Source organism: Haemorhous mexicanus, chromosome 5 (assembly GCF_027477595.1).
Source record: "Haemorhous mexicanus isolate bHaeMex1 chromosome 5, bHaeMex1.pri, whole genome shotgun sequence".
NCBI classification, from domain to species: domain Eukaryota; kingdom Metazoa; phylum Chordata; class Aves; order Passeriformes; family Fringillidae; genus Haemorhous; species Haemorhous mexicanus.
In genome coordinates, this window is record NC_082345.1 from 27,382,848 (window position 1) to 27,396,981 (window position 14,134).

Here is a 14,134-nt window from a genome sequence, read left to right on the forward strand (position 1 = left end):
TGAGGGGTGACCAGGAGTGGGGCTGGTCCCCCATTGCTGTGGGGACTTTGAAGTGTGTCTCGCCTGTTGTGTGGCTGCCCTTCACCCAGCACAGCCTGGCACGAAACACACACTGCCTCCAGCTGCTGTGTGTTGTGGCTTTAATAGGATTGATTTTAATTTTTTAATATACATATCTATGTATTTAAATATATTTCTCATTTAACAGTTGTCATCAGCCAGACAGGAGCTGCCCATCTCACACTGATATGGATCCATACACCAAGACAGTTGCAGGCGTGGGGCCTGCCACGTCTGCTTGCTCACATCCGTGGGGAGAAACCCCCACTGACGCTGTGGGCACCCACCATGAGAGGAGCATCATGGCAAAGGGGCCTCAGGGACAGGCATGAAATGCCTTTCACTTCAAAGGTGCAAGTCACCGCAGCCCCCAAGGCCACCAGAGTGCCCCAGGCCATCAGGGCCAGACCCTGCTCTTCACTCATCACTAAGCTCACTAGAGGTCCTGCTGGCTATGAATAGACTCACAGGAAAAATAAACTCCCCAAGACTCACACATAACCTGATCCACAGTGAAACAGAGAGGAAGGAATCACAAAACACAATTCCTCCATGGAGGTTGCAGTGGAGGGCCAAAACACGTGACCTGTGAAAAGGGTATCCTGCATACAAGCTTCTCCAACAGGTCCTCTTCTCCCACACAGAAATCTTCCCTGGGTAGAAAGAGGAATTTGTGGATTTGCTGGGGATTTCTGGATGCCAGGCAGACCGCTGTGCTCATGCAAAAGTGCTGCATCAGAGATCTGATGTGTTGTAGTTAGGAGGTGCAGTCAGGTGGAGGAGACAGCACTCCACCAGCCTGGTCATGCAGTATCCCTGCTCCTGTGGCCAGGCAGCAGTGCCAAGGGCCACCAGGGACTCTGCCCATGGCAACATGGGGACCCAGCCCTGCCCTGGGTCTAAAAGCACCAGTGTCTCTCGCCTGAGGAGGATGGTGGTGCCTTGGTAGGTGGTGGTAGCCAGCTGAGAAACTCCTCTCTGCAGTCCAGCTGCCAGTGGAAAATGGAGAGCTGCAATGAGGAAACTAGGAACAGAAGAAAGAAGAAAAAGGGGAGAGAAAACGGGACCAAGAGATGGGGCAGTGCCATAACCAGCAGGGATGGGGTAAGAAAGGTTCCTGGGAAACAATGGGGGAGGGTTTGCAGAAACCTCCAACATTCTCCAGGTCCACAAATGCCAGATCTGTGTACCTTGGGGAGCTACAAGCAGGACATCTCTCTGGAGGGGATCCCTGAGCTCCTTTTGAGCACCAAGCTGTGACAAGCGTCACCATTGTGGCCACACCAAAATGCAACTGCCAGGTTAATAAAAGGACAATGTGAGGGAGAAGGTCAAAGGCTGAAGGAGAGATGTGGGTTTGCAACCCCCAAAGATCCACGGAAAGGAAGAGGACATCCTGTCTTCCTAAAGGTGAGCTTGTAAACAGGGTGTGTAGGATGAGATGGGGGGAAGAGCAAGCTCGGAGGGCACTGCTGAACAGGTACCTGCAGCAGCTCTATGAACCAGGTATAGCTGGTGTTGGCCCCTGCTGAAAATGCCTCTGGCAGTAGGATGGAAAGCTGAGCACTGGGGAGGGAAGGGGACTTGGTCTGTTATGAATGCCCTGGGTAAGGCTGTACAAGGCTGTACATCTCTCTTATGAGGAGAGACTGTGGGAGCTGGGCCTGTTTAGTCCAGAGAAGAGAAGACTGGATCTCATTAATGCATATAAACATCTCAAAGGCAGATGGCAAGAGCATGGTGCCAGATTCTTTTTGGGGGTGCTGACCGACAGGATGATGTGCAATGGCCATAAACAAAAACATGAGGCTCCCCTTCAACATGACGAAAAACTTCTTTACATTGAGGGTGGCAGAGCACTGGAACAGGCTGCCCAGGGAGACTGGGGAGTCTCCCTTTCTGGAGACATTCAAAAGCCACCTGGACACATTCCTGTCACCTGCTCAAGGTGACCCTGCCTTGGCAGGAGGGTTGGACTAGACGATTTCCAGATGTCCCTTGCAACCCTAACAATTCTGTGATTCTGTGATGCCCAATGGATACAGGAGTGGGAAGACCACTGGAAATCCTTCTACCCCAAACTGTTCCATAGCATGAAGTGCCACGATCCTCCAGCTGTGCCAGGCAAGGCCTGACTTGAAAGCAGAGAATAATATAGAAAATAAACCCTGGGTGTCTTTTGTAAGCTAAAGAGAAGAACTGGTTTCTTTTTTCTTTACGCACCCGAGCAAAGCTCAGAGCAGCAGCCCAGCCACGTTAAAGCTATCGTTCCCAGGTCATCTGCAGGGAGGGATACTGTGGCACTGAGGGGAAGGACACGGTGACCTCCCCATTAGAAAGCACAATGGTGCAACAAGCTGGGATCTCAGCTACTCCTTCCTACCACAGGCTTGGAGCAAACAGCCTTCCTGGCCTCCTGCCTCGGAGCAGTTCTGGTGAATGCCTCGAGCCTCAGCAGCTCCAGCCTCTCTGGCCAAGGTGCAAGGGGGACAGAAAGGTGAGCCACATGCTCCCTCATGCACAAGCGTTACGAGAAAGTGAGTGGGAAAGGAGAGAAGAGGAGAGGAAAGGGAGTGCAGGACTGACACACACTCACTCTTTGGCCCTTTCAAACGCTTTCTGACCACAAAAGCATCTGCATCACCGCCCACCACAGCTGAACTGTCAAGAGAGAGGTTTCTCTGGAGGCGAGGAGGGTCTGGTGCCATGACCCCCAGCCACACATCAGGAGTGCTGAGGGGCTGCTTGGCCAAGGCCCCCTCCTGCCACCCACCCACACTCACGTGTTACATCCTGACCAGCTCTGTCAAGTGTTTTTTTCATCTACCCTGAGCAGATTCCTCAAATGAAGGTGCTTTTCCTGGTGGGGGGAGAGGGTGGGACTGGGGCAGGGCTGCAGGGACCAGGTAGTCAGCACTCGTTTGCTCTCTCTGGGAAGAAGATTTCGCGGCATCGCTGCACCGTGTCCTGGGGGGACTGGACACTGTGTCCTACAGTGCGGGGATCATCGTAGATTTCATAATCGTTCCCTCCCTGCAGGGGAATACAAAATAGGGACAGCATTAGCAGGCTCTTGCCAGAACAACCTCATCCATGAATCCACATTTTGCTCTGTCCCGTGGGAAGCCGGGCTGGGAGCCAGAGGCTGGGCCGGCAGGGACTTGGTGGGCAGGGGCAGGCAGGGCTTTGCTGGCCCACCGGGGCAGAAGGGGCTGCGCTGGGAGCTCTGCTCCCTCCCTCTTGCCTCTCTCTTCAGTGCCAGGGGAGGAGCACAGAAAAGATGGGGAAGGTCCGACATCAGCAAAGCTTGTCCAGGAGCCTGGGTTAACCCCTGCCCTGCCTGTGGAGGGGCTAGCAGAAGGTAGGATGGGCACATTTTGGGAGCAGAGGCTGTCAGCATCTGGGAAGAGCTGAGTGGGTGACCAAGCAGATCTACAGCAGTAAGGAAGCATCATCCTCCACTGCTCTGAAGGGAAGGTGAAGCTGTTCCTGCTGTTGAGGAGTCCTCTCCTAAGTGCTGGGGGCTTGTGTTCTGTGTCATGCAGGCCACAGCAGTGGCTGCTGCTCTCCCTAGGGAGTGCTGGGGCAAGGAAAGCAATGCTGAGATGGACTTGCTTCCCAGCACAGTGAATCCAAGGTCATTTCCCCACGAGCCAGCAGAGCCATCATGAGAGCACCCCACAGCACAGGGCAGCATCTTCCCCCCTCACACCACTAAAGGTCTGTGCTGTCACCAGTGGGATCATGGGACCCATAGGACCCATGATGGAGCAGCAGCAGAGAAAGCAGCCATGTGTGGGGTGAGTGGGGCATACTCACGGGGGTTGTCTCGTTCCCAAAGAAGTGGATGGTGTCAAATCTCTCATCATCGAGCACATTGAGGCAGTAGCGCTTGTCCCAGCCCTCTGGGAACACATCAAAGCTGATCATGCCACCTGCCAGGAGAAGGGAGGGCATCAGGCAACGTTGCTGGGAGCTGGCAGGGGGTCCCCCCACCCTGGGATAGGCAGGAGGATGGGAGGGGGCTGGATGGGATATCTGGTGGGAGCCCCCACCCCAAACAGCAGCCACAAACACCAGATCTGCTTGGTGTTCCTCTTGGCACATGGCCAGGATAGTGGCAGAGGCTGTTCCTATGACAACAGGCTGCAGTGACATCAGCATGGCTGAGGTGACATTAGCACTGCTTCCCTGCAGGCAAGCAGGAACCAGAGGGTTTTTCCCAAGAGAGGCATCTTTTGGGGGGGAAGATTTTGGCTCATGCCTTGCAGATAGCACCAGGACATTCTGTGTCCCAACAGGGGACAATGACCTTCGAGATTGGCACCAAACTCTCTCCTAGGCTCCTGCTAGACATCACTGGCCCTTCTAAAACCACTCTGCTGATGCTCCTTAACTGTGCAGGGACTAGGGTCTCCTGCATGCTGCCTCTGCACACTGATCAAGGACCAAGGACCTTGCCATGGAGGTACCACCATGGAGATACCACCCATTGACATATTCAGGGCACGACCCTGACCTGTGACCTCTTGACACGAGAGTTTAGTGAGGGTTGCCAACATCTGGAGAGGCACCAAGTCACATGTGACCAACACAGAGTGGCAAGGGAGCTTTCCCAGAGAACATGTATATGGACATGGACACCCACAGCCACCAAGGGTTAACAAACTTCCCCGCCCTTGCTCTTAGACCAGGCAGAGTTTACCCCAGCACTGTGCTGCTTTTTGGGGGTGCTTGGAGGCAGCACCTTCCCCATCCTCTCAAGTTCCCCACTGTGTCCACAGTCTGCAGAGAGACCCTTGTCCCAGCACCAAGACAGGAGACAAGCTCCTCCCAAAATCAAGCCTGCAGCTTAGGGCAGATACATGCTTAGGTCTCACTCAGAGCCAGAGGAACAGGAATTCGAGCTGGTGTGTATGACCTCCTGCCAGTCAGCTTGTCTTCTCCAGGAAACCTACTGGAGTATCCATGAGAAATCCTGGAGTTCCACACCCTCCTTCTTAAATGATAATCCTACCTCTCTAAGGAAGAGGGTGAGTAGACAGATAATCACAGGGTCAGTTCCTGCTGAAGAAGAGGCACTGACACCCCAGGTTGCTCAAACATGCAAGCATGATGCCATGCACCTCCCCTTCCCAACTGTTTGGAATGTTCCTGTTGGTTTGGGGATCCTGAACCAAGCCTCCTTGGAGCCTGAGAAGATGAGGATGGAGCCTATATGTCCACCTTGCAGCAGAGAAACTGGACAGGGCATTGTGATAAGGATGGGAGCAAGTGCCCTATGAGCTCAGGGGAGGCTTGCAGCAGGATCCAGCATCAGAGCAGGAGCTAAACTTGGTGACATCCTCTTTTTTTTGCATCCAAAGTCATTTACCTGTAAAAACCACTGTCTTTCACCGCATTCTAGCCCCCTAAACAGAGCTGGGCAGCAGGAAGGGGCTTCTGATGCCAGCTGGAGCAGGTAAGAAATCAAAGAGTAAAGAGGTGATGGGAACCAGCCAGCACTGTTTCTCCCCTGGGTAGAGCAGGGGCCTGAGGGGCTGCAGGGAGACCTCCTACCACCTCTGGGCCTTGAATCCTCCACAGCCAGAAGGCACATGGAGCCAGCCTGGCAGAACAGCTACAATCCTGCATGCCCTTTTTTCAGATGCCTGACCTGAGACACTCCACACTTTCTTTGTGGAGGAGCAGGGGCCTCACAGCTCCCCTTTGTGCTTTTATACAACAGGCCTGGGCTCTCGGTGGCAGCTTCCCAAAGCCCAAGGAGAAAGGCCCATTGTCCAGCTCTCAGACCCTGTGCCTGAGGGCACACAGCACCAGGGACCTTGTCTTTCTCTGCTCTGACAAATGGTGTGTGCCAGTGCTGTGGGCAGCACAGGATGCTCCTGGAGGGATGCTGAAGGCAAGTGAAGGCTCTCAGAGAAAAGCTCTTGGAGGATCAGAGGGCCTGGGGTGTCACCCACTGCCTCAGCCTCACCCCCCTTGCCCTTTGGCTGGGTGCCACATGGAACCTTCTTATCTCACACCTCTGCAGAGGATCCTCCTCCAGCATCACCCCCACAACTTACACACCCTCATTTTTCTCCCTATCCTGGCCAGACACCCAGGAACGCTCAAGCCCCTCCTTCAGCTCTGCACCTTTGGTAAGCTGGCTGTCAGAACCATCCCTACAAGAAGCGGCCCTGCAAAAGCCCATGGCAGGCAGCTGCAATCTCCTTACTCCTTGCCAGCTCTCCCTCCAGGAAGAAAGATGTTTCCCTTGCAGCTAACTGTCCCAAAAAAGCCCCAGAGCCGAGACATGCATTAGTCTCCTGTCCCATTCCTAGAGAAGAGTGCGTGTGCCTGGGGCTCTGCTGGCTGCCGTGCTGCTGGTGCTTGAGCCAGAACAGATCCACTGGGCAGCAGTGGGCTCCACTAGCTGAGATTAAGGCAGGGATAACGCCACAGGATGGAAACCTGGCTGGCTGGCTGATTCCCAGGGAGGGAAGTCTGCAGCATGGCTTACTCTCTGCAGGGAGGCAGACATCATGGATGCAAACGTGACTCCCCTGTGGCAGCTCTCCAGGACTAAAATCTCCTTCTGCTCTTCTCAGGGCTTCCAGACACTCAGAGGGAACAGTTGGGATTCCTGTTCCCTTTCACAGAATTTTATGGGAAACATGAAAAAGGCAAAGCCAAGGAAGCCCTCCCTGCTCACCTCGAGAGAAACGCAGGCCTTTGCCAGCAAATTCCCTCTGCAAGGCTGCCACGAACTTCTCCCGTATCCTCTCCTTCTGTGGAGGATAAGGAGGAAAGGGAAGATAAGAGGGTTTGAACAATTAGATGTTGACAGTCTCCCAGAAACCACCGTAACCTGTGTGCTGGGCAACTCTGCTCCCTCCCCACCTGCACTGGGCCCCAGTGCCATGCCAGCTTCCACCAGTCCTGCCCAGTGTCCAAGCAGGCCAGCAGCTCACTCCACCAGGAGGAGCAGATCCCAGATCTTCCCTAGCAATAAAATGCAACTGCTTCAGTTTCCCACAGCCCTGTTTGTAACCCAAACCCTCCAGTTTTGCTTAAAAAGTCTTGCAAAGACCAACTGATCCCTCAACCCTAAGAAAGCTTCCCCAGGCAGAAACTGGTATGAGCATGGGCCAAATCCTCTAGAGACCTGCCCAGCAGATCTGCCATGGCCCTCCCAGTTTGGAAAGCCCATTAGTTCTAGCTCTTTTGGGGCTGGGGAAGTAGGAGAGAGAATACAGCTGCTGGGGCATCTCTGGGTACTGTAAATGAGGAAACACACTTTTAAATAACTGCCTCATTCCCTGGGGCTCTCCCACAGCACAGGGAATCCTGCTGGCCACCCCCTTGCATTGGTGGTCCCTAATGAAATCAAGTTTCTTCCATCCATCTGCGTCTTCCCTTGGGCTCCTGTCTCCCAGCCTGTCTCCCCCTTGTTGCATATACACAGCTTGAAGCTGGGCCTCCCTTCTCCTTGGGAAGGGGGGGAGCATGTAAAGACCATGAACAGCCAAAGCAGCCAGGGGGAGGCTGGGCCCAGGTCTGGCCCTTGTACCTTGTCCAGCTCGGAGAACTCGATTCGCTCCTCTGGGGTGCAGCTGCGACCAATGGGGGAGATGTTCAACATTCCATTGCGAAACTCGATGAAGGTCCCTCTGCGGTGGGCAAAGGCACAAGGTCACTGGGGCAGGAGAGAAAAACAACATTCTCCTTTCCAGGAGAATGGCTGCTTAGCGAGGCGCTTCAAGAACATGCAGCAGGAGAGAAGCCATGCCCACTCCTGAGTGCTTCACAACAGGCACAGATCAGGCACCAACCACTGCTTAAGGTCCCAGGGAGCTCAAAGTTTTACACCAAGAGACTGTGAGAGAAGAGAAATAAACGGTCCCAGGTCCGTGCCCTGGGGATAGGCTGGAAGCAACGAGCTTAGGGGAGATGACAGATAACATTTTCTAATGTTGTGATAACTGCAAGGACAGCTATTGACTGGCCTGGACTAGCTGCCTGATGAGGCTGTGGCACTCGTGGCACCCATGAGGCTCCTAAGAAATGCTGTGTGAGCTGGGTGAAGCTGGCAGTACCTCGGGGCAGTGGGATGGCCCAGGTCAGTGTAACTCACTGCTGATGTCCGGCAGCAGGCTGAGGAGCAATCAGGGCCTCCTCAAGGGACACAAATCAGAGTCTTTGTATCTCCCTCTTGACCTCTGCACCTTTGACTGCAGCTCTTATCTAAGCCTGCACAGACAGGATCCAGTTCCTGCTCGCCACCCTCACCTTGTGCTGGGGTCACTTCTTGGCCGCTTCCTCAGTGGGGTGGTTGAAGCACTGAGCTGGCAGAAAACTGCTCCCTTCTTTCATATCTGGTAAAAACCCAGTTACTTCTGTTTGCTTATCGAGGGGTCAGCTATGCCAGCTCTGGTGGGGCAGAAACAGCAGGGGATGGCAGCCCTGTCAGTGTGAAATTCTTGTGCTGGAGAGGAGATCCCCTCTCCTGTCCAGCTGAGGACCCCTGAGCTTATTGTCCCTCCCAGCTCTGCCTGCTGTTTCTCTGTGATAAAGTGCTTACCACCCTGAGTCTGGAGGAAAAGCTCTCCCTCTCCCATCTCCTGACACAGTGAGGAACATCATGGAATGGCCACACAGGCAGCCATGCCTGCAGCCCGGGAGCAGCATCTCTGCGGCACCGAGGGTTTGGTAGCTCACAGGACTCAGGAGATGTGGGTTAAAGTCCTCGCTTTGCTAGAAATCCCATAAGGCTAAATCCACTTTTTTTTTTCCCACATCCTCCATCTGAGCTACCTGTGAGCTGAAATTCCACCAAAACTGTTGGGTAACCAGACAGCAATGAGGCAACCAAACAGCCTTGAGGGTTCTGGGTCCCAGCCTGTGCTTTCAGGGGCCTTTCTGCCAGCCCCCCTCACTGGTCCTTGTACTGCCACGTGGTGACTCATAACAAACAACTAATCTGGATCACAGTTTAGCAACTTCTACCAGAATAATTTCACCTGCTTGTGTTCACTGTGCAAACACAGGGGGAGAGCAGGAAAAACATCAGCCATGGCAAGGGAAGGGCAGAGCTGCTGCTCCCAACAGCCCTGGGTGGCTCACATGTTCTTGAAACTGTGGTCTGAGGTGAGGTTTGACCCTGCAACCAGGCTGGTTTAACTGCAGGCTGCCTCCTGCTCCCCCTTCCATGCCATCAATTCTCTCTCTCTCTCTCTTTCTGTGCTAACAGAGTGAGCTGATGCAATGGAAGACAACCCTTTCTTGTCCTGGTAGTGGCCTGGTCTTCCTTCAGCAGAGGTGTACCAACCCAGCTCACCCGCTGGCTGCTGGGTCTCAAGGGAAAGAGCAGTGAGCAACGCAGGGTAGAGAGCAGAGCAGGGCCAGCCAGCAACACTGGGTTAGAAAAAGTGTGAAATCGTGTGCTCAGGGGCTGGACTTTCCATTTTAAGATCCATTGTTTGCCTGGTTGGAAACATTTACTACCAGTGATGCCTGATGCCCTGACCAGGAACAAGCTGGTACCATTGTTCTAAATGAGATACACACAGTGGTTGCACCCTGCTCCCCAGGGAGGAAAATCCAAGGGGCAAAAGAGCAGGCATTATGCTAAAACATAGTGCAGACTCTTCAGAACAAACACACTCCTCCATTATTTGCCCAAGGTGCCCAGCTCAGGGAAACAGTGATTCTACACAGTGCCTTTGGGCGCTAAGATAAAACCTGGAGCAAGACAAGCTCTGTAGATCAGCTCTGTTTAGGAGAGATCTGGAGCTCAGCTCCATGGAAATCAGTGTCATGACTTCCACTCGGATACGCTTCAGCCGTTACCGTTTCTTGGGCAGCTTCAGCAGCGCCATGTAGTTGAGACAGAAGTTGATCAGATCCTGCAGCAGCTCCTCCCCCAAGTGGTCCTGAATGGCCTGCAGAAAAAGAAGGGCAAGTGACGATGCCTGACTTCCCATGAAGCCCACCTGGAAGAGGGAGCAACTGGGGAGAAGGGGCTGCCCATCTGCCTGGGTAGGGCAGGCGCTGCTCCCCATGGTGCACGGGGCAGGAGAGCCACAGCTGCAAAGGGCTGGACTCACCTGCTTGGAGACCAGCTGCCCATTCTTGTATTGCACTGTGCCGTTCTCCGCGAAGACGTAGTCAAATTTGTCAATGACTGAGAGGGGAGGGAAAAAAGAGGAAACATTACTACTGCTGGGGAAAAGGGGCAAAAAGGACTGGGATCAGGACTGAGTGAGCCATCTTCTTGCTTCCTCAGTACTATGCTTTCCACAGCTCCTGCGCTCTGCAAAGGGGCCACTGGCCATCCTACGCTCCTTGCTTCCCGCAAAGTGGATGAGGAGATTATCTTCTGCTCACGGGTGGGGAGGTGACGCACACAGGGGGAAACGACCTGACTGAGGTCACGGGTGAATCTGTTGCAGGACGAAGATAAAGGCTCACAAATGTTTGGCTTTCAACTACATACGTGCTACTCGGCTCTCTGCTGTGCCGTCCCCACTGCCAGGCTGCCGGGGTGATGCGGTTACTGGTTATCTAACTCTAGCCCCCCCTGTCACCCAGACACGCAGCACTGGCGACTCAGCAATCAGTCTCAGCCGAGAATTTCTCGGCCTCCCTCCACTAACGAAGTGGGAGGCAGAGCTTGGAGCCCAGCGGCGCTTGTCATCCATGCGGAGAAGGAGAACACGGCGGAGAAGGCAGGCGCTGCCCCCTTGCCCTCCCGCTCCTTACTCTACCCCATGCCCCCATGGGAACGTGAGGAGGAACCTGAGGGGACCCCACCACGGAGCAGCAGCGAGGCGAAAATTGCCAGCAGGGCGTGAAGCTTTCAGAGCTCTGAGGCAGCTCGTACAAAACGAGACGGCAGCCCTGGACTGGAGCCGGCAGCATGGATCGGAGCATCCCTGCCTGCCCTCCACACTCGGGGAGAGGGAGCCAAGCAGCAGCTCCCGCCTGGGCACGACCAGCCAGGGCAGCCTTGGGGCTGGATTTAGGGCACAGGTGCCCCCCGGGAGACCTCGTCCGCCGCGCTCACCTTCGTCCCCTTCCCCCAGCTGCTCGGCTATCTTGGCATAGTCGGAGCCTCCCACCACGCCGATGTGCACCCTCTCCCGCAGCTCCCGCAGGAACGCGTCCACCTCCGGCTCGATTTTCTGGCGGGGAAGCAGCGGGTGAGGCCGCAGCCGGCGGGACGAGCTGCGCCTCGCTGGCCTCGCCCCCCAGAGCCCCGCGCCCCCGCGCCTCGCTACCTGCCGGGCCGGCGTCAGGGTCCCGTCCACGTCGAAGAGACAGAGCACCCGGCCCCGCGCCGCCGCCATCCCGCCCGGGCTCTGCCGGCGGGGGGCGGGACCGCGGGAGCTGATGGCGGCCGCCCGCCCTCCGGGGCCGCACGGGTGGGACGTGCCGCCGAGCCGGGCACCCCTCGTCTGCTCCCCCGCGTCTCCAGGCGCTAACAAGGATGCACTAAGGTGCGGGTCTTGAACGGCTTCCCCGCTTCGGCTCTTTCCTGAAATAATTTCGGGGCCTGGAGCTTGGGGGACGGTGCGTGTGTGGCGCGTCTCTTCACATTTGCTGTTATTGCTGCAGTGCCCCCGGAACTCAGGGGCTCTGGGTCTGGATTGTAGTACCTGCTAAGTTCAGCTCCTCTGAGCCTTTCTGTGTCCTAGTGAAGGGGACAGGAGCAGCACGCACTTTCCTAGTCAGTGCCTCACCTTTCTTTTCCAATGGGATGCTATTAATATTTTCACTGGGGAAGTGAAAATGCACTCTGCACAAAGCCAGTAGCTTTTGCTTTGACTCGCCTACCATTTATCCCACGAGTCATTTAGGATTTAATTAGACCATCTGGTCAAACCATATTCATACGGCGCTGTATTATGCTGGCCTGATGCTGACAGCCGGCCTCATACCCCTCCTCCTCCCCCTGCCCCTCCCAACCCCCGGTCTCTTACAATAATTCCTGAATTATTTTCCAAAATCAAAACCAACCTATGTGGAACATCCAATGATTTCTGCTCAAAAAATTAGCTTGCATTCTCTCCCCCAACAGTGCTCAGTGTGCTGAGCTAGGTTGGAACTGGGGAGAGATTTATTCTTTATGGTCTGATTGTTTTTTGCCTCGGTATAATTTGCTCCAGGATATCATGCAACCCCTTTTCCCAGTTCTTCACCAGATTCCTCTCAAAAGGAAGCATTCAGATGGCTTCACAGATTCCGTTTTTTTCTTGTTTGCGGTTTATGATTTTCCTTCTCCCACTCAGTGGCAGGGGTATGTACAGAAACAGTGTTAATAATTCACCTCTGTGCCATTGCCTCGGAAAAGGTTTACCAAAATACCCTCAGCTACTTTCTGGGGGAGACATTGGTTGAGTCCACCAGGACAGCTGTTTCCATTCTGTTTCTGTGAGCTGCCTCCACAACACAGCGAGTCAGGAAGTCTTGGATGGGTATTACATGCGTAACTCACCCCAGCACAGATATGTCTGCAGAATCTGTGGCCTTCTGGATCAGACCCTGGTTATAGGCTCCCACCTCTGGAAAGACGGACTCTTTTCTCAGATGCAGGGAAGCTCCCAGAATGGTTTCTTAGCACCCAGATACTTTGTATGCAGTTGGGTGCCGAGTTTTGAGTTGAGTTTAGGGTTATGCTCATTTATAGGACCTGTCGAGGTGTGGTTACACATTTATCATCAGTTAATATGTGGACACTTACTCCAGAATATGAATCCATCCAAGTGTGCCTACCATGGCATGCTGATGGGTGAGCAGAGATGCCTTCCTGGATTTGGGTGCTTGAGTGCCAGAAGCCAAGGAAGTGCTCATCCACGCAGCAGAGCCGTGAGCTGACGCCCAGGGCTCTCAAAGGACAGCCGTGGGGCCAGACACACCGTGAACTCCCGCGGTTTCAGGAATGCAAACCTTTATTTCTCATAAACCATGACACGGTACAAGGAGGACACTTCCCATGTCTTGGTGAAGGCGGCGTAGAGTAAAACCTATTGTAGCAGCACTGGGTTCTGCTGTAGCCCAAGCTTCTCCATGGTCTTGTCTCCTGGCTGCTCCGACCTGCAGTTTTCCTGTCTGGGAGAGACCTCCCATGCCTCTTGCACTGACATTACTATGGGCATCCCAAAAGCAGGAGGGCTCTCCCCAGGCTCAGGTGCATCCCTGTACTGCAAGGCAGCAGTGCCACCTCGGGGCACTTCCTAGAATTGGGAGGTCTGCCAAAATAAGGGACAGCATTCACATTTTCACACTTCTGCAGTACTGTCAGGTTTATGCTAGCAAGGAGAACTTCCTGAAACCTGAATTACCTGCTGTGCTTTCTCAGCTTGTCCTGCTGCTTTAGGGAGTCTCTTCATGTCAAAATGCCTCCCCCAGGAAGCACCCTGGTGGTCATTTGGTATTAGCTGGTGAGGACCTGGGACAACTCGGCTTCCCTGGGAGCATAATTGTGCCTTGTGCTGAAGTGCACAGCTGTCCACAGCTGTGGCTGTTCCCTCAGTGGGTTAGCTCTGAGAACAAGGCCACCGTGGCTGTTCTGATTACTTAATACTGCACACTCCAACCTCTCCTGGTACATTCGCTTGACTGCCACTCGGATAGGCAGCAGCTGTTGTCAGGAACAAAATCTCTGTTACCAGCAGGAAAGGCAAGGAAATTTTGTTCGAAGCTTAGAAGGCAAACAACTGTGAGCACTGGCTTACACTCTGTCTAGAGCTGTCATTAAGGTCAAGGTCTTCATTTTAAAATTTAATTTTTAAAAAGTTTAAAAAAAAATTAAAATACCTGTTTCCAGGTATTTTCTGTGGGGCAGTACTAGTACTTGGTAGCAAACCAGCACCCCATCTGAAGAACACAGCCAAAATAACCACAATCACACATCTCTGTTATGATCCCCTTCTGTACTGTGCTGATACAGACTGTCACACAAACAGCAAGCTGTGTGGTTTATCATTTGGATGCCATCAATAAGCACGCAGAAGGCTGAACCAAGCAGAATGAATTTCTTCCCCAGAGCCAGATATTTTAGGCAGTGCTATATAATCCTCCCCAATAT

At 53.9% G+C, this 14,134-nt stretch overlaps 1 protein-coding gene across 1 annotated transcript; it reads right to left on the minus strand.

The window, feature by feature from the left end:
- Positions 1 to 123: 123 nt before the first annotated feature.
- On the minus strand, positions 124 to 11,454 carry PMM1 (phosphomannomutase 1). Its single transcript, XM_059846539.1, has 8 exons — positions 11,325 to 11,454; positions 11,111 to 11,228; positions 10,152 to 10,228; positions 9,895 to 9,986; positions 7,616 to 7,715; positions 6,758 to 6,833; positions 3,880 to 3,995; positions 124 to 3,093 (listed from the first exon to the last, which is right to left on the minus strand). Exons 1-8 carry the CDS (start codon positions 11,391 to 11,393, stop codon positions 2,971 to 2,973), a joined length of 771 nt encoding a protein of 256 aa, XP_059702522.1. The 5' UTR covers positions 11,394 to 11,454; the 3' UTR covers positions 124 to 2,970.
- Between the last annotated feature and the right edge of the window lie 2,680 nt (positions 11,455 to 14,134).